We start from the raw sequence: 21,641 nt of genomic DNA, 5'->3' as shown, positions 1-21,641 counted from the left end.
TGATGAATGAATAATTTGAACCATAATTAAATTGTTATCCTGGCTTAATTTCATATTTTATTTTATATTACTTATTTTATTCATATGTTGATTTTTATTTCAATATTACATTATATTGAAATAATAGAGTAGTATTAAATTTTTGTCTTATTTTTTATCTCTTTCTTTCATTCAGCTCTGTTCTAACCTATAAGCTTATAATTAATCAATTGTCTACAAGTCGAAATTATATTGCTTCTTTCATGTTAAACAATTTAATTTTATCTATGATGAAGTTTTTGTTTGTATTTTTTTCATATTTTCACTAACTTATTTAGTATTAAATTTTTTTAATATCATTTTAGAACTGTATGGTATGAACTTCTTTGTGGAGAATGGCCATTTAAAGGTCAACCACCTGAGGCTATTATATGGCAAGTCGGAAAAGGAATGAAGCAAACATTAGCCAATTTACAAGCTTCGAGGGATGTGAAGGTATTTATATAAAGATATCATTAATTTTTGTATTAATTGGCAGCCTCGTTATTTGTGGTTCTTAGCCTATGTATATAGTAAGAAGGAATAGGTATCTCATCTGAAAAGTTAATACTACTATGGATTAGAGTTGAACTCAATAACATTTTACACATGTTGCTGTCAAGGCAAGCAAAATCACACAAACGAAATACTTATTATACCTTGAATATTTGACAGAAGCAAGATGAATTACGGGTCAATTATATTTACCCTGTAATAAAATTGAAGAAGCAGCATCTATCTTTTGTATAGTATTGCAGTGAATAGTGTTAAATACATTTATTAAGGTTCTGATCTGTAATAATATCGACTGATTGTAATGAAGCAAACCAGCAAGTACAAATTTTCTTTTATTTTTGGAAATAAATTGATCAGATCCATCTGCTCATTAATTTAAGTAGACTGAAATTCTATTGCAATTTTTTTATATAAATGGACAAAAAATGGCTGAAGATACAGCTTAAAGTAGATTAAATTATTCTTTATTATTATTGTCACCAAAAGCCAGAACTCTTTTGTTTGATTGTTTCTCTTTTATTTTCCTGTTATATGCTAAATTGTATTTTATAATGCTTATATTTTCAATTTCAAATGACTGAATTTTTTTTTCAAGTTAAATTTAAACAAACTAAATTTTTTATTTCTTATTTCAATTGTATAAATAAATATCAAAAATCAAGTAATATCCAAATTTCGACCTCTGTACGATTCTTGTATGATTGTTCTGATGAATGTTAAAATTTGAATGATACAATACCAGAAGATGGAGAATGTTGTGAAGTTAAATAAAGAGTGTTAAATACATACATACATACATAAATAAAGAGTGTAAAGGAAGTTTTTTCACCTGATCACCTTAATACATAGCTAATTAACATTTTAATTTCTTCTTCATAAAACTTCAGGTTCTGTATTCCTACTAGGCTTTTTGTATTACATCATCAGTTCTAAACAATGCCTTTAAAAGATATATTGAGTCGCTTATTGTATTCAGTCGCAGTATACGCAAGATTGTTTTTTTAGCTTTGTAGGTTTTGTACAGGTCATTTCAAATAGATAATAATCATTATAGCATAGGATAATTGGCCCATACTTATACTTAGAAATTAAAGTTCTCTTATTTCTAATTATTAGTTTATAACTAATTCACTAATCGGCAGATTATTATTGTAATTTCTCATCGTTTATTAATATTACCTCGGACTAATGTTTCATGTGATACCACCAGATTGTTAGCACATTCCCTAAACAGTCCTAGAGCCAGGAATTTATATATTATTCTAAGTTAAAGGAGGCTTCTCTGCCATTTCAAAGCTGTTACTTTCAAAAACTGCAGCAAATTATTTTTGAAAAATTTTATAATTTTCTGAAAAAAAAAATTTTGCATTAATTTCTATTCGAAAATTATTCAATTTTTTGCTATATAACTGGTGCAATAAACGACTTTGAAAAGTTGGTATTGATCTATTGCTGGTGCACTCCTCCAGAAATTTAATAAGTTCAGAAGTCTACCCCTGTCATAGTAAAATATCTGCAGTTCACTTTATTGCACCTGTTGTATATGCTTCGGTAAAAATCGAATCTTTTTCTAACAGAAAATAATCTGATTTTTTTTTAGAAAATAATTTAATTTGTCAAAAGTATTTACCTTTGTCTTTGACAGCAATTGCTTTAAAATGGCAGACTATACTCATTTTATATATGTATATATAGTTGACCATAAAAATTTAAATATAAGAAGATGGTCAGGGTTGGGGTCGAAGATGGAACAAATAGTTAGGACATTAAAATAGTTATAAACTATTTGTTCCATTTTCGACCGCAACCCTGACCATCTTCTTATATTTATACTCATTTTAGTTAAAATAATGTACATTATACATAATGCACATTTAAACCTTTTCCTAAAACGAGTACCCTTTTTGATCCTGGCTTCTGGACTAAGAGGTTCATTCATGCTGCATCTTATTCTAGTTTAGGTATATTGTTCTTTATATAGTCTTCCCCTTTAGACCATGGTCATTATAACTTATTTTAATATTTTCCTCTGTATACTTACTTAACTTCTGGCTATCCTTGCAATTTTATGTCTTTAATAAACAAAACAGATAATTTTACAATTAATATAGTACAATATAAAAATATCTCTTTCGGATATATTCTGCCTAATTATGAGAAACAATAAATCTTTGTATAGTATTTCTTATTCATGTCGCATCTGTTTCATTAGATTAGTTCATACAATCCACAAAATTTAGGTGTGTTCATCAATTTCTTTATACCAACTTTACTTTCTATGTTGTATCAGCTGTCTTCATTATCTCGCCTAGAGTAGTGCTTGAATAAGTGTAATGACTTAATAACTTTTTTATTTCATTGTGAGGATTTTGTTTATATATAGATTTATTGATAATCGAATCCACAAAATATGAAAATGGTTTTATGTGTTTGGTCCCATTGCAGCAAAATTTATTTTGTTTGTCTATTTTTAACAAAATTATAGAGACATAACAAACACTTGTCAATGTTGTGAAATTTAATATACCAGTTACCCTTTGTAACCGAACATAGCTACTGCTGTTCGGTCCATTTGTGAATAATTACATTCTACAGGTAAGCGCAAATGACATCCCTATGCTTGAGGCATCTCCATTCCATGAAGATGTGCGTGACTTAAGACGAGATAAACAAGGTCAAAATCCAAAGGATGTCCATCCATATAGAAAACTTAAGGTAAATGAGCGAATGTAAATGCAGTTTGCATTAGAAATCATTAGTTGATGTTGGCACTACCTTGCTTTTTTTATTTTACTTTATTGATTTTCTTTATGTTCGTTCTGTGTTGAAGGATGTTTGTCGATTTATTTATACAAATTTCTGTAATAATAATTGCCTTGTTTATTTCATTTGATTTTAGAATGTATTTATCATTATTTCTTACATTTATTGTTTTTCTTCTCCCTTTATTGTCATCCTGTTTTTTATTTTTATTTTCTGCACAGCTTTTTCTACCTTTAAAAATATTGGAAAATATTTATTGTTTTTATTTTTTATTAAATGTCAGATTTACTGGAATTGATAAGTAAATACAGTTTAGAAAACAATTGATTTATGAACATGCCTACTTTTTATAGTTATTAAATGTACTGTTTGTTTTTCTACCTTATCGTGAACAGCAGTTTAGCTTGATGTTTATGTAATTAAACTGTATTTTGTTTTGCAGTTATTTCTTAACTTCTTACCAAGATAATATGTAGATTCAACAATTTTAATTGATTAATAATATTTATTATTATAATTTTTTTTTTTTTGCATGAGTTATATTGTAACTTTTTTTAAAAAATTTATTAATGTAAGATTCAATGTGGAAAAATCTTAAAATGGTCATGAAATACGGTATCATTCATGCTTTTGTAATTTTTAATATTTTGTCATACAAATAGTTGTAAAACAAATTAATAGAAAAAAATTGTTGACATTAAGGATTGTAATATTTTATATTTGAATACACTCGTTAAACAGGAAATATGTGTTTTAAAAAATATGTACATATCAAGTTAAAACAAAGCTAACAAGTTAGGAAAGCATGTGCATAATATGAACCTACATTAGTTACCATGAAGATATAAGTTTAGTTGTTTTCATTAGGCTCAGATTTTAGTTTTTTGATGAGGGGTGTCCACTCAACCAGTTGAGCACTGGGATACTATTTACAAGGACCCCAATAAAGGTTCTGAGAAATTAGTCATGTGCGACATACATATAGTATATTATTATTATGTTGATTATTCTGTTGGCAGTGTGTTGGACATTTAAGAAGCGTCTCATCACATCACATATTGATTATTTCATTTGTTTTCCACCCTGGCCTTTGTGAGCAAGCTCTATCTGATTGAACCAAATTCATATCTCTTTAATTATATATTTACAATATTCTTCGATCATATTTTAAAATTCAAAAGCTATTGATGCTACTGACTAAAATTTCCTTCACATTTATGTTTGTAATGTCATTTCTTTTTAAAATCTGTTTAATTCAGTGTTGTATTTACAAGTTATACTATTGGCTTCATTATATAATATGATTGAAAGTTTTCAAATACTTGTAAAATATAAAATTTGGTAGTATTGTTCTTAATAATTAACTAGATGGTAATGTTTTATCGAAATACTCAGTTTTTATATTGATTCACAAATGTTAAGGACTGTTGAACAATTTTATCTTAATAAACCTCTTTTTTTAGCTATGTTTCACGTGTTCGTTATTCAGAATTATTTGTAAAATCAATTTTTTTCCCGTCATTTTTCCGAAAGTTGAGAATTTAAGGGCAGTAGTAATTAAATGGACGGCAATTACAAAAAAAAATCCATTAAAATACGTTGAGCAATTATTCTTCTTTAAAAATCCTCCATCACTTTTTAAAATACTTGAACTTATTCCTGAGGAAATGTACTTCATTAGTACCGAAATGGTTGTGGTATATACGCTTTGAGTCACCTGCCACATCAGTGAGTTCTCAAATGGTTTAGGTATCAGCTTCATAAGCAATGTTTAAAAAGCATTTAAGATATATGAATAATTCTAAAAAAAAAAAGTCAATTAAAGCGATACTGGAGTATTTCATCATACAGGATATGTCTTACAGAAAATTTTTTGTTTGTATTATGTTATTCTCATATCTCTGTTTACAATATTCATTAAAAAAAAAAAATCATTTCCTTCAATCATATTTCTTTTTAGTGGTCTCGTGACCCTCTGTTATCATTGAAGCCGCCTGTTACTACATCAGTTTCAGTTAAATATTCTCCTCTGTGAACTCAGGATATTTTCTTTGTCCAGGAAAATATCATTAAACATGAAAGGTCATTGTAAGCTGCTATCAGAGGTGAATTCATAATTATTTTAACAATAACTTATTCGAAAGTTTGTTACTGAAAAATTTCTCATTACTGCGTATCTATCAAGATTTTCTATTTTTGAATCTCCAGAAGAGAATTTCATGAAACCAAAGTGATAACTGAACATGTGAAAAACTGTTTAGTTCAGAAGAAACGTTTTTTGCCCTCTGCTGTCACTGTACACCTTTCATGATGAAATGGTAATTTGCAGGTGCTTTTATTTATGATTCTCATTACCACACCGCTGTCATTCTTTTGAAATACTAATTTTTTTTTTTTTTATAATTTCACAGTTTACCTCCCTATCACAGGCCTTTTGAAGTGAACTATTGTTTTTTAATATATGTCCATCTAACTAGGGTATGTAAGCACTTAAACTTCAAATTCTCATTATCACACCATATCCAGAGTTTGGCAACTATGAAACTAATAGCTAAAATTACAATGGATGCGATATTTATTTATCAATGGTTCATTAATGAATAAGGGTCATATTCATGGCAACTTTAGCTGTTAGTCTTAGCTATAGCTAATTTTTGCCCATCTCTGACCATATCATGTTAGCTGCCGACATTAGATGGAATGTCGAATGTTTCTGAAAGCTAATGAATGTGTTGAATATCTATTGATACCTTAATTAGGACTGAATTGATCAGCCAATTTTGACCAGGATTGAATTGATATATTGATATTTGATAAAAAAGAGTTGACATTATAAATAAATATCATAGAATGATACTTTCTCATTAAAATGTTTTAAAATTATAAATTATAGAATTAATTTATTTTATTTTCTGTAAAAGTCCTAAGATTTTTTTTTTTAATTTATGTAGTTACAGATAATTTATTTTTTTTTTTTGTATTTTGTTGAAAATACATTTTTTTCTTGAAATAAACCACAGAGATAACTTTAATTTGTTTTATTTTTTCACACTCCCACCACATTCTTAATAAACATGCATAATTTCCATAATACCATTAGTCGTATATATAATTGGCGACTGTGTCGAAATCTTCTTCTTGATATCTGCAATTACATTAGCTTAGATTTGTTTTTTATACTATCGATATCTGATTTTTTCTATTTGATCAGGTTACTGGAAATTATATACACACGTTTTAAATAGTCTCTCATTTAGTTATAATAAAAAATCCATTTTTAGAAACTACATACCATTTAATAACTTTTAAGAATCAATTAATAAGCTGTTAAATATGAAAATATATTATCTAGGTAAGAAAATATTTAAATTATGACCTATTCAAATATAAAATATTCAGCTATGTATCTGATCTATTTAAAAAGTCATTGATTCCTGTATGAAGTCTTTGATATTGATTTTTTGGTTGGTAAAATTATTTTTTTGAATAATTACTTACTGATTGTGAGTATTAGATAATCATTTACTAAAGATCATAATTGCAATATGGAAAAATTTATTAATTCAGTGTTTGGGCAACATTGGAAAGAAGTGGTTCATGTTAAGAATTGGTTCATTGAAACCCAGAACTAGTTAGGCACTTTAAAGATTCATTTATCATATTATTATCTGATAAATTACACTTTATAAAAAATACTTTTCCCACTGTAACAGGTACCTTGATGGTTACAACCATGGCATTTGCTGTCATGGCAATACTCATGTACTATCAGTTTGTTGTAGTTGATAGTACCTGTCATGGGCTTTAACACATATACATATACCTTGACAATGAACTGCCACATCTCATCTATGTTATCATGATTGTGCTGAAAAAGATTATTTTCGTTGTTGTTTTGTTTATATTAATTTTATTTGAACTTTAATTCTTTCTAATGTTTATCGATTAAAAAGATTTTCTAAAGTTTATAGATTTTTTTTTTATTAACCAAAAACGAATCCAATCCTACTGTCTATAGTTAACAGTTTAGTGCTTTGTTATTATACTTGTTAAATATATTAATCAAGTAAAGTATGGGCCTTAATTGTATTGTTTATGGCATTTGAAATTTCATGTAGACTGGAAAACTTAATTCATTATATATTTTATTGTTTTTTCATTGATATCTTATTAATTAATTGAATTATGAGCCATTAAATTGTTTTGTTCTTTAATATGTGGTAAAATAATATATTTTTCCGAAAATTCAATGTTTTTCTAATTATTCATCAATGGTGGTAATTAATGATAGTAAATGTTGTAGGTCTCCTTCAGTTATTGATTGCACTTTTAGGTAAAAATCTATATATTGAAGTCATGTATGAACAAAAAATTTGACATTTAAATTTTTGAAGCTAGATGTCAAAACTTAGATGCAATTTGTGTTCATTTTAACCTTTAAATTAAGTAGAAATTCATTAATTTTATTTTACAATATTCTTTTTATTGTCATTAGTTTATACTTTATTTTAATGAAGTGATGATTACGAATACAGCTGTTGTGGTTTTTAGGATATCCTCATGATGTGCTGGGCTTATAAGGCAACTGATCGACCTGATTTTGTTTGCCTTCATCGCACTTTAGAGAAATTACCTAAGAAACGATTAGCACGAAGTCCATCTCATCCTATCCACCTTTCTCGTTCAGCAGAGTCAGTTTTCTAAGGCTTAAGTGTTTTAAATTCGATTCTGAGTCTCTTGTTTGATCTGTCTTTCAAAAATAACTAGCCTTAAAATTGATTACGAGTAAACCATTTTTTGTGTTTTGTTGCAAACATGAAAGAAACGTTTTATATTGTAGTATTGTAAGCTACAGTAGTGTTATTATCCGACATTAAATAAATTTTATTTTAATGATATTAGTACACTTAAATCTTTTTTTATTTATTTTTAATATTTAGCCATGAACCAAGTTCATTATTGTGATTATATATTTCTTTCAATAAATATTTTAAAAATGCATAATTAAGTATTTATATAAACATTAGGCTCAGAGCAATTTATGTATTTAAAATTTGTATATATAATTATCTTTTTGGTTTCTATGTTTTATTTCTCTGTAATTATTTAGAACAACTATTTTAATGGTATTTATGTCATGTTTGTGTGTCTGAGTGTATGTCTGTGTGTGTGTGTGGGTTTTTGTGTACATATACATACATGTATATGTATAACTTAATTTATATTTAAAAAAAAAAAAATCAGAAAAAAAATACATTTTGCAATTTTCATGTATTAACTTACTTAACCATATTCAATATAGTTACCTTGAATTGTATAGGCTTTGATGCATTTGAATTTGTAAGTATAAGGATAAATGAGTATTTTTGAAACATTTATTAAAATAACTGAAGCTACTATATATGGTATGTTATTGCAGAGCCGTAGCAAGGCCCTTCTGCACCCTTGGCAGGTTTGAAAAATCAATACCCAAGGGTCTGATCAATTTTTTATTATTTCTGTAAATTAATTCATCGTTTTTGTATGAAAGTACTGTTATTATCAAAGAAAAGAAAAATTTCAATTTGAAAATGAACAAAGTGTTAATTTTCAAGGAGGAGTTATTTTTATTTTTTATGGTTCATTTTGTGCTCTGTTAATATCTCCACCCTTGGTGGACGCACATCTCACCACTGCCTAGCTACGGCCCTGGTTTGTTATACAAGCCCTTTTTATTATTGCATTCGATTTTTAAATATCTGTTGTTAACAGTGGACATTTATTTTTCACTATCATACTCATCTCTAAACTTTCACTAGTATGTACTGTTACTTTTTAAAGCCATGTTTGAAATTGAAATATAAAATTTAGAAGCCTAACATCATGAATGAAGTATAAATGGAGGATAATGCAAATGGTTGGTCAAAAATAAACTAAAATTTATTATTTAAATTCATTTTACATTCTTAGTTCTGCAATTTTTTTAATGTTAAATTACTGTTGCTATATAAATAAATTGAATGATATTTATATATCTTTCTTATTAACAATTGACAAACAAAAAGTAAATATTCTGTTTATAAATTCAAGATACAAATATGAAAACTAAGAATAACTAATGCAATAGTTTTTTTTTTCATTATCATTTTGCATGAGAATCTGCTAAAACATTATTCACTTCCTTATCTTTTTGGTAAATACCAAGTCTAGAGCTTTGGTGAATATCCATTTTTATCAGCTTAAATTGATTCATTCCTTAACAACCAATTTTCTTAGTACAGGCAGTCCTTCTACTTTAGTTTTCACTTCCAGCATAATTGCATGCTGGTTTCCTTACCATACAGAACTATAACTCTTGTTTTGCTTTTTAAAATTTATAACTGATATAACCACTAACAACTGAAGAAATAATATTGTAAGGAAAAAGATTCATTGAAGTATTTTGTTGTAAATACATGGAAACTTAACTCAATAACATGCCCCTTTTGCTGTTCTTATAATCTAATTTCATCAGGAGGAGGCAAAGATAATTATTGTATTAGACTGGCTTTGTTTTTATAAGCTCTATTCTATATGTTTGATTTGTCTTCTACAAATGTGAAGTATTGAAAAAATTAAGTAAAAACTTTTAAAGACAAGGAATAGAATCATATTATGGAATTAATATTTTTTATGTATTACTCAGCTTTTGAAAATTTTTTTTATTGATGAATTTAAAACTTTTTATTTTTATTAATTTTATAATGTTAAAAATTATTTTTCTCGTTTCAACCCATTACACCTCAAATATCTTGTGATTTAAATTGACCAATTCAGTTAAGTTTGGTTTCGTCGCAACTTTTTTTTTTTTGAAAAATTTCATTTGCTAATATTTGTGGGGTTTTTTCCGTAGCCTTCATTAAAATATAATTAGTACTTCATACATATATAATACATGAAATGTACTTTACTTTAGTTTTTTTTTTTTTGTGATATCAGATTCAGCAATTCATAACAATTTATAATATTGATTCATCAGGATTCTTTTTCTTTTTTTGATTCAGGTGCTAATTGATTAAGTAAACAAAGAAATAAATTAAAAATTGATTTAATTTTTTCAAGTAGTTTATTTATAAAAATTGGTGTGAGCTTGTGTCAGATTAGCTTATTTAAGTATTCCTGTAATAGGATTGAATCAAAAGCTGATATCTCTTTGATTCTGGCCTTTGATAGATAGATTTTATTTTGTGGCAGTTCTATCGAATAATCCTCCAAACTTGAAATAACATACCCTGTTCAGATTGCATGTAGATGTGAAAAACTACTAACAAGAACAAAACTTGTTTTATCCTTATGCAAGTAAATGTTGTCACTTACAAATCTTATAGCTGAAGTTTTTAATCTCGCCTTTATTCTTTACTAAATATTTAGTGAATTCTTCTAAAAATTCTCTAAATATTTATTATTTAATACAAGTACTATTTAGTGAGCAATAATTTTGGAATTGAAAGAAAAATGGATTAGCTAATTATATTAAAAGAAACTTACAGTGTGTCATCTCCTATTTTTATTAGCATTTATTGATCTAGTAAAACGATTATTTTCTGTTTACGAAAATGGCATATTGTTTTACTTACAATGCTTTGTGTTATTAGTCAGTTTATTATCTCACTGACATTCTCTTGATTATTTTGAAAATAATTCATTTTCATTTTAACTCTAATGAACGATGAATATATTTTGGTTAATTTATTATTACTCTTAGGGTCTTCAAATTAAAATCTTGGAATTGAATGAAACAGAAATGTATGTGTTATTGACTGATAAATTAGTATATTATTCATTTGTATATGCTAATTATATAGTCAATAACACTTATTTTAGAAAAATATGTGTTATTGACTGATAAAATAAAGGGTTTAACATATACATTTATTTTTTTAAAGGGCTTGTATCATAGTTGACAGAATTCTATTACTTTTATCTTCAATCAAATTCTTTTTTATTACATTTTTTCTTGCCCATTCTCTTAAAAGATAAATTATAATTTTTAAAAAATGTATATTTATCACTATGTATTCTGTTACTGAATATATTTGTTATATTTATTGAATAATATTTATTATTTAATTTTATCGTACTTTGGTTATATTAAGTGATTGTTTTAATATTAGTCAAGAAATCAATTTTAAAAGTTGCCTAGTCATTCCATTACTTTTTGAATATAGCAGTTTTATTGATTGCTTTAGTGAGTATTTTTATAATGTGTGTTTTGAATGTACTAAACACTATCGAAAGCTGCAGATGCATTTCCAACTCTTGCTTTATCTCTGCCTTTCACCTGATATATCTCAGTTTTGTAATATTTGATTGTGAATATCAGTAGTTTTACACTTAATGCTAATTTTGATGATGTAGCGAGTTTGATACTAATCTATATACAATTATAAATATATATTAATCCTGTGATTTAAAGAAATATAAATGACTAAATTTTGAAATATTCATGATACCAATTACCATCATCGTAAGTTTGGTAATTTAAGCAAATGAATGTCTGTACATTCTCTCACATTTTATCAAGTTGTGTTTAGCGTATATTGTTGTATTTTCTGTGATACATGATTATATATTAATATATCACATTTTTATTTTTATTGCATAAATTTACCTTAGTATACACAGTTTTTAATTGAGCACACTAATAAATATCATTTATGAGTGTGTTTGTTTATTATATACTTACATAATATAATAACAAAGTAGTTTATAATTTACTACACATTCCGTTAAAGTTAGAATTGAATTTATTTATCTTCAGAGAAATTTTGGTTTTGTTTTAGTTTCTTGTACATGTTATGATAAGGTAAATATAAACTTTTGGTGTCGTTTATGCCCTTACTTCAATTTTAAAGTAAATATTTGGCTATTAAATTTGTTCTATTTATGTTATTATCACATCACCAAGTAATTAATAATAATAAAAAAAAAAATACTGTAAATCTTTTTCGGAAGACATTTTCTTTCTTATATATATACATATATATTTATATATTTTAATAATCTTAAGCCAAAGACAATTATTATGTATTAGCATTTTTAGTATTTATACTTTCATCAATTTCATTTTCTTATGAATGATGTTTTTAAACTGTCCAAAGAGAAATTTTCAAGGGCTTTATGCATTCAGTTTGTAATGAAATTAATTTCTTATTATTTATGTATATATTTTTTAAACTACATAAAATTACACGTTCTAGAAATAAAAATCAAATGACTGAAGTTCATATTTTCTCTAGTTACCTACTAATTATATAAATATAGTTAAATACTAAATATATTTGAATATTGCTTGCTTCTGATACATTATTACTTCATATTTTTATTGATTTTTCTTTAGGTTGTTACAAAAGTTTCATATTGTGTATTTATGAACATTATAGAATAATGTAATTTACTATCTTTCACAATCAATCATCTCCTGTGTATTGTTGACTGTTGGTGTGCCAATTTTTGTAATTTGCTGTATATTGTTATAAACAAATTATGTTAAAAAGAATAAGTCACTAAAGTATTGGAATCAATATAATTTTATTGCAAAATTACACACTACAGGTGTAATTCATGTACTTAATCACATATATGTATATATTTAAGTATATATACTATATCATTTGCCTTCTTTATAAGCTACTATTTAAGAATTTATAAGTCATGTATAAATTATTTATTTGTGTAAATACAATGTTTATTGAATTTTTTTTTCTTTTAAATTAAAAAATAACAAGTTATTGACGACTAAGAAAGTGTTTTTCAAATCTTAACTCTACTAGGTTTTTTTTTTAGCTCCCCTCATTCACCTAAATCATCAAATCACTCCCATGCTGAATATATCCTGAAGAACTTCAAGGATGGGGAAAAGTTTGGGTTTGAAGAAATATTTGTCTTTTTTGAGATTAATTTATCATCTTTCTTTAAGTAAGCAGAGTTACGTTCAATAATAACTTTAATATGCAGATGCCTATCAATAATACAAATTATTTCAGAAGGACTGTTAATGATGAACATTTTTTTTTTTTTATTTTATCTCCGTAGTAGTCCATAGTTTTCTGGATCAAAATCCAGATAATTTTTAAAAACTCAATAAACCTTTAACCCCACTGGAGCGTCCTACTATTTTGTCCCCTAAGAGGTGTCCTTTAAGCATTTATCTCGTGGTAGACAAATTGTCCTATTTTTTATATATAGTTGGATGTGATGATGACAAAAATCTTTATAATTCCTTTCAATGCAATTATAAATTAAATTGTAACTCTTTCATTAGGGAATGAAGAATCCAGATTTTGTAAAAAGATCTAAGGTCTTGCCGGAGCTCATGATTTAAAATAAGAAACTCAGGAGGTGTCCAGGTGAGCAAACTTCTCAAATGAGAAAAAAAATATGTCATGTTAGGAGTGTACTGGTGAGAGAAATGTAAAAGAGAGATCTTACTGGTACTAGTAGGCCAGAGCAAAACTAAATTAAGCATAGGTGGAGATGTAAAAGATGGAGTAAAATAAACTAGTGAAAATAACAACATCAAAGGGTTAACAGAAGGCACACAAAAGAAATGAAATACCAGGAAAAGATAAACCTTTATTTCCCAATATGAGAAAAATGCTCAAGGCCTACACCTCTCTCAGGTTAAAGTATACAAAGATGTTTAATCTGAGAAAAAAAGCTATTAGTAGTATTAGACATCACTGCTTTGCTTTAATATGGTACATCTGACAAACAAATGTTTTTTGTATTTTATGTAATCATAGATTGGAATTAAGTAGTTACTTTGTAACAAAACTGCTGGATTTCAGTCCATTAATAGAATTAACCCCCATAAAGAAACTAGTTTCAGTCTACTATCACTTCTAATTAAAAAAAAAAACTATTTTTTTTTCATTTGTGACACTATGCCAAAACAGCAATATATAACTAACATGTTGTTTTTTTGAAGGATCAATCAGAAATATATCCTTAAAAGACAATTATTTCCTTTCAAACCAAAAGGAATTTATATGGAATGTTACTCAAATAATTTTGATGATATTCATGATTAAACATAAAGACAATAAATACAAGATTTATTTCAGGGGAAAAAACTTTTATCAAGCAATGTTTTTACCTTACTACTTTATTAAAAATCCTCGTGAAAGGAAAAACGTCATTGAATTTTCTACAATAATAATGAACCCGAAAGTTCCATGCCAATGCCACTACACTAAATGCTCTCTGCATACATGCTTCCAGTGATCCCCCTCCAAACCAAATTCTTCCAAATCAATTTTAATGCAATCTTCCCATTTACCTTTCGGTCTACCCCTCGGACGTTTACCCGTCGGTTCAGCGTTTATTAACATTTTAGGGATCCGTTCGTAACTAAGCCCTACACCTGACCAACATTTTAAACGCCGTAATGCTATAAAACTTGAATTATATTTACCGGGTGTAGGTCCCTTAATTCAGCGTTATGTAATCTTCTAAATTCTCCCGTTAATCCATCCTTTTACGGTCCGAATATTTTGCGTATCATATTTTCGAAAACCTTAGGCGCTGTTCATCCCTTGGTGTAAGAGGCCACGTCTCTCATCCATAAAGAACAGTAGGAAGGATATTAGTTTTGTAAATTCTAATTTTTAAGTTTTTCGATAGAAGGCGCGAGCTAAGTAGTTTCGAAATTGAAAAATAACAAGCATTTCCCGCCTTCAGCCTAGCTGTTATTTCCTCATCAATTTCGTTTTTTCTAGGTACGGTAGAACCTAAATACTTAAACCTTTCTACCTGTTCAAACGTATTGAATTTTCTATAGGAGATTTTAATGAATTATTACTAGCGAAGTCCTTTTGCAAATTTAGAAACAAAAAATATGTACAGATTGGCTTGAACCAGCGGAGACGAAGAGGAGTACTTTTCTAAAGCTCTGGAAATCCTCCTAAATCCTTCTGCTGCTGTAGGTGGATAGTTCTCAGAACAGTCCATGACCTGAACCCTCCATAATGCGTTGGTTTTTTTCCTTGGGTTCGAGATTGATGTAGGTCGTGAGTGTCTCAAATCCGTGAATCTTGTAATAACCTGACTCTCCCTTCACGTCACAAGGTTATCCTCCTATAGTCTTCATTGTCTCTGGCATCTCACTTCTTATTATTTGTGAAAATGCGTACCCTCCAGCCATTCATTTGAGAGTTCTCAGATTTATAGATGTGAGAAATAAACATGTGAATCTCACCAGCTTAGAGAGTACTGCTTTCTTTTAGAAGTACGGTTGTATACCGTCTGGGCCTTGTTTCATAATGAAAGCTAATAAATTGTATTGGTTTATAATACAAGTATAAAAACAACGTGGTAATTACACTAATACTTATTTTTTTCATAATAGGGAGGACTATTAGTGATATTACTGGAGTTAAAACGTACTAAAGTACAAGTTACTATTGTACAAGACAGTGTGATTGTATTAATTTAAATTGACAAGACTAATAGTATTAGTTTGTACTTTATTATAAAACCGGGCCATGGAAATATGGACAAGCTCTTCGTATTTATTTCGAGACTTCGTCTGTATTTCCAAGTAGTTCTGGGCTCATTAGTTCGAAATGATTCTTCCACTCTTCCTGTAGTTTTTCAACTGAGATCAGATTTGTCACTAATCATATTATGCTTCTGCTTTAAGCTATTCTTCCGCTAATTTCCATCTTTATAAAACTTTCTGGTTACGTTTTTATATCTTGCGAGTTCTGTATTCTTTACATTTTTGTTAATTTTATTTCTCTTCTTTCTTCTGATAATTTTCTTTTCATATTTTATTGGGTCAGGATTCTCCTCAAATTCCACCTTTTCTCTCTATTCAATCATTTTATTTTCATATCGCTTTGAGTCTTTATTGTCGCACCATATTCCGTATCATACCAAGAATCATTAGGGATTTTGTAGTTATCCTTACAATACCTGCAGTCACTGTTATTATTTGCTGAATATTATCAGACTTGTTTTCTATTTTCATTGGTAGAGTGGTACAGCTTAAACTCCCTAGCAATTTTTCTTGAAAGCCTTTTATTACTTGTTATTTTTTTAAATTTTCAACATTCCTTTTTATAGTCCTCTCTTTGTGTCTACTTCGCTCTGCAGGCAAAAGTCGCTATTACCAGGGAATGATCAAAATATATTAATTATAGTTTTTATAGAATTTGTAAGGAAACAGCATTATTGTGTGAAACTGAAATCATTAGTAATAATATCATATTAATAGTAGTCGCCTGACGATGTTACTTTTTTCTATAAAACTGAATTGACAACATAAAAACCAGACAATTTTTTATTGAATCTTGAATTAATTTAAAGCTAAAAACTGCATTTTATTCAATTTCAAATGAACATTTATTAACAGATATTGAAAAACCAAACATTTTTGATAAATCGAAACCATTCTTGTATTCTCATGTTGAAATAAAAAAAATACACATATACCTCTATGGCACACCACATAACCTTTTAATCACAAATGCATGAGCTATAACCTTTGAATTTTCAAATAGTTCCACACTTTCATTTATTGTTTGTTTTATTTTCCTTTAATTCAAAGTGAATTTATGTATACCATTTACATATAGGTACAATGCACTCGTTCCCTTGTTATTTGTTGAATAATTCATTAAAAAAAAATTAAATGTGGGGTGTAACGCAGATTTTATTTTCCATAAGATTTTATTAAATATGAGTGATTAGTAAACTGAATACCTGTTCTTTCTGTGCAACACATCAAATTTTATTCAGTTCATAAATATTTCTTTGAATCTGAGTGGGAGGATAAGAAGAAAATGTTACCTCAAAAAAAGTATTATCGGCAAAGGGCTCACACAAATCCAATAGCTGATCACAGTATTTCTTAGTGAGTTTTGCATTTTCTGTTCTTTTTTCAAGTTTATTATGTATAATTTTTTATTTTTACTTTAATATACATGTTACTTATTGTGCAAATTGAATTTTATGAAAATGATTAGAAATAAATATACTAAATGTACATATATATATATATATATATTCTATTCCAAGAAAGTGAAATTATATATAAATCAACTACTTATGTTCTGTTCTTCTAGCCCCAGGAGTCCAGCTGTTGTGGACTGGAGAGGTTTATTTCCAAATTATTTTCCAATAAATGGAAAGGATAGTGTTGAAAAAAAGGTGGAGTTTCTTGATGTTGGTTGTGGTTATGGTGGACTTCTAGGTATATATTTAAATACTATCTTATTTTCTATAATGTATGCATATTATATTATGTATGTATATCTATAATATTGATCCAGACCGAAACATACACCTATTATGAATTAAACGTCATGATAGTATCTCATATCACTTTATATTATATCACATTATATTTTTATTGTAATTGTAATTTATATAAGTGTTTGTATGGAAATACATTTAGAGAGAGATAAATCTGTACCGCTACAAGTTAGGGTTGCAGTTACTAGACCAATGGTTGTGGAAGGTGATTTGGTCTGAATCACAATTGTCTGCCAGATTTTCCTCCCAATTAGGGTTCCCACTTTATGAGGCTAGGCGGACCCCAGAGTGCCTCCAAACCCAAAGTTTGACTTATGGCTACAGTAACAGACTATGTAACTATCTTTCTTTGCCAGAAATAAAGAAAATTTTCATACTGCAAACTAAAAATCTATGTAAGAACCTCCTACGCAACATACAGCTACCAGAATTTTTTCCATTGCTCATAAGCTTCCTGGAAATCTTGAAGCGGAAGACCTTTAAGTCACCTTGTCGAAGCTGCCTCAACCACTGGAATCAAGTCAAATCTCTTTCCTCCTAGGTACTTCCTGATTCTGGAAACAAATAAAATTTACTAGATCATAGCTTAAGAGTGGCTGTGGCAGTGTAACTGTATTGGATTTGGACAAAACTTCTGTGGCAGGGAGTTACATATAAGAGGATGCATTGTCATGGTGAAAAAACTAACCGTCCTTGGTCTCTGGGCAGACTCAATCAAATGGCGATTAATCTGATAGTAAGACGACCGTTAGTGTTTAAAAGTTCACGCACTACCTCTAAATTTACATCATCTTGGCTTGTTGAAGGCCTCTCAGCACAGTTATCATCTTCAACATCCACCCAGCCATCTTTTAACGATTTATCCCACATAAAACCAATGAACATGTTATGGTTCTTTATAAGCCTCTTTAATCATATCAAAGGTCTGTCGCATTTTTCTTCAGGCTCTCACGAAGCTTAATTGAATAATGCTGTTCCAAGTTGTGATGCCTTTTTGAGTTTTTGATGAAAGTCACTGACATGCACTCACATGCTCACGTTGATGAAAGTCACTGACATGCAGTCACTAACAATCTGCTCACTCCAGTGCCTAGGAAACAATAGTCAGTTAAAAGGTCAAAATCCTCAATCATAACCAAAACTGCCTGTAATTGTCAAAATCTTAAATTATGACCAAACCTGCCTGTAATGTTATCACTTTTGGTTAAAACCTCTGTTATGTGAACTCAGGCTATGTTCTTTATAGGGAAAACCTTTTTAAAATAAAAGGTCTTAGTGTGCTGCTTTCAGAAATGAATCCCTAATTATTTTAAATTCGGCACATAAATCAATAACTTTATTACTAGAAAATATATGGAATGAGTTATAAGCAGTTATTCTAGGATAAAGTGAATCATTCATTTCTAAAAACGATGATCTAATGTAAATGAAAATGATATAATATCTGATTTTTACAAAATATAATGATGAAAAATTAAAATCCATTTTGCATATCAAAAATAATTAATCGTTTATAGATTACATTTACCAGTAAATTGATTAGTAATCGAATATCAATATTTTAGTGTTTTTAAACTCATTGTCTTTTTTATTACTTAAATTAACTGAAAAACAAAGGCTGCTCATACTTTTTGTACTGTCATATTTGGTATGGTTCAGCTTAACTCTATTTCTTATTACCACTTTGTCAATAAAAAGTAATCAAATATTCTAGTTATTAATTAATAGTTTAAGTTTAATTATTTATTTTATCTTATTTTCATCCTTTCATTCAGATTTTCAGCTTTTTTTTCTATAAGATTAGAATATATTTAGTACTGGAAAAGAGGAAGGTAGTAATGTGTTATAAAGTTAAGTAATGGATTTCATGTTTCATTCATTTATTTTTACTAGTATGATATTGGTATGTAATATGTAGTAAACTGTCATATAGGTAATAAAAATTATTAAATACATTTTACTTTTTAATGTTGCAGTTAAGCTGTCAACTATGTTTCCCGATTCTCTTGCTATTGGTATGGAAATACGAATCAAAGTGTGTGATTATGTAAAAGATCGCATTGAAGCATTAAGAATCCAGCATCCTGGAAAATATCAAAATATAGCCTGTATCAGAACTAATGCTATGAAATACATGCCTAATTATTTCTGCAAAGGACAGGTAAAGTTGTGTACTTATTTTTAAAAAAATATTTTTAATTCAAGATTCTATAGCATACGTTTTGACGTTCTCTGAGTCTAAATAATCAAGTGTTGCTAATTGGTCTGTGTGTCTGTATGTGAACAGCCTATCTCAAAATCCAAAAGTTGTACGAAACTGAAATTACTTATTTGGAACAAATTTGTGCCTGGGATGTTAAAACAACTTTTTTTTTTAAATTTATCTATGAAAAGTGCCATTTTATGTTCTTGATTTACACATTTGTAGGATGTCTTCAAAAACAGCTCTAACAACTTTGATTAAACTCGGCATGTAAAGTTAAATGTACTTATATATCAGATAGGTTTTGTCCTCATTGAAATAATCTGATAGGGCTTAAATGTGGATTTTTTGAAAAATCTTCCTCTTAAAGTACATTTAATTTTGTCTAGAGGAAAAATATGTTTTCCAGATTGAAAAAACATTTCCAGAAATAAGAATTTGTAAGACTTATTATATACCGTTAGTTAAATATTTTATAAAATATAATAAACAACATTCTAAATTTTAGAAATTAGAGTGCTACCAATGGGTAGTTTCTCTACACGCCTGTAACACTCCAATTTAACTTAGATCAGATTTACTAAATGTATTATAATGTACAGTTGTAAATAGCAATAAATAAATATTTAAAAAAAAAAAATTAGAAAGTAATGTAGAATGATGAAAAACAAGAGTTTAACATTAAACTGGTTGGGGTATGCACAGCTAGCTTCTGTTTTGCCAGATTATCAGTGAATAATTTAGAAATATCTGTTCTGAAACGAGCTAGGATTAATTTCCACTCAAACTAAGGTGGCAAGTGAAATTTGTGTTAAATAATGAAACTATTACTTAAGCAATTGTATAGTTTATGGTCAATGATTACAATTTCGAATATATTAGAGTAATGTAGCATATGACATAAAGGTCTTCATACATAAAGAAATAAGAGGCAGATATTATTTTGCCTGGTAAGTATACATTAAATAGTTTTGCCTGTTTTTTTTTTTTTTTCTTTTCATTTTTACTGCTTCCTAGATCATCATTTTTTAAATTATCTTTAGCCTTAGTATTTCTTTTTTGTTTCAGCTTAAAAAGATGTTTTTTTTGTATCCTGATCCACATTTTAAAAAATCAAAACATAAATGGAGGATTATTAGTCCTACTCTACTTGCTGAATACGCTTACGTTCTAGCTATTGGGGTAAAAATATTTATTTATAGATTACATTTAATAAGTTAAATATTATATTGACACGCTATTAAATATTGATTCCTTACAGGCAGTAGTGTATACAGTCACTGATGTTGAAGATTTGCATCAATGGATTGTGAAACATTTATCAGAACATCCATTATTTATGAGATTAACAGATTCCGAGCTGGTAATAGTTATATATTTTAGTAATAAGAAAATTTAATCAAAAGTTCTTTAAAAAAATATATAAATAATAATTATAATAACCTTTATACTAGACTGTCTTGATGAGCTTTGCTTATTAACTTTGTTGAGTTTCAATAAACGTGTTAAGTAGGTTTACTGAATTTAAAGCATTAATTGGATTTGAATTTGCATTTCGTCTTGTAGAACTTTTTAAAATATATTTTTAACTTTTAATATCTATCCATATTAATTTGTATTCTAAATCTGTGTCTTGGTTTTAAAAGGGCCAATGTCAATTTTTCAAATTTTATGTTTTTTTTGTAGCAGATGTTTTCAATTTAGTATCATTAATTCCACCATAAAGACCAACTTCTAATAACAAACTAAAATAAGTTATATTTTAGAGATATAGAGGTTAATTTTGGTTATCTTTTAAAATTTTACAAAATTGAAGACTTTTGGTGTAGAAAACACAAAATTTGAAAAAACAAATTGACATTGG

The 21,641-nt window shown here is 27.8% G+C and overlaps 2 protein-coding genes across 3 annotated transcripts in view; both read left to right on the top strand.

Annotated features, from left to right (window-relative positions):
• Positions 1 to 11,080, top strand: part of ksr (kinase suppressor of ras) — a 33,749-nt gene extending 22,669 nt beyond the window's left edge. Inside the window, exons 15-17 of one of the 2 annotated variants that reach the window (XM_014415206.2) lie at positions 345 to 474; positions 3,130 to 3,249; positions 7,849 to 11,080. In XM_014415206.2, coding sequence (XP_014270692.1) covers positions 345 to 474; positions 3,130 to 3,249; positions 7,849 to 8,001 — 403 coding nt within the window. In that variant the 3' untranslated portion in view covers positions 8,002 to 11,080. The remainder of the gene's footprint in view (positions 1 to 344; positions 475 to 3,129; positions 3,250 to 7,848) is intronic. The other variant, XM_014415208.3, reaches the window with a different exon arrangement.
• A 6,287-nt stretch (positions 11,081 to 17,367) lies between these two features.
• LOC136796832 (tRNA (guanine-N(7)-)-methyltransferase B) overlaps positions 17,368 to 21,641 on the top strand; it is a 4,682-nt gene continuing 408 nt past the window's right edge. Inside the window, exons 1-4 of the mRNA XM_067051653.1 lie at positions 17,368 to 17,512; positions 19,551 to 19,735; positions 20,846 to 20,959; positions 21,039 to 21,140. Coding sequence (XP_066907754.1) covers positions 17,368 to 17,512; positions 19,551 to 19,735; positions 20,846 to 20,959; positions 21,039 to 21,140 — 546 coding nt within the window. The remainder of the gene's footprint in view (positions 17,513 to 19,550; positions 19,736 to 20,845; positions 20,960 to 21,038; positions 21,141 to 21,641) is intronic.

Source organism: Halyomorpha halys, unplaced genomic scaffold, assembly GCF_000696795.3.
Source record: "Halyomorpha halys isolate HHAL.00 unplaced genomic scaffold, Hhal_1.1 Scaffold94.1, whole genome shotgun sequence".
Classification (NCBI taxonomy): domain Eukaryota; kingdom Metazoa; phylum Arthropoda; class Insecta; order Hemiptera; family Pentatomidae; genus Halyomorpha; species Halyomorpha halys.
The sequence above is the reverse complement of the archived record's forward strand: the minus strand, read 5'-3'. Positions and strand labels throughout refer to the sequence as shown.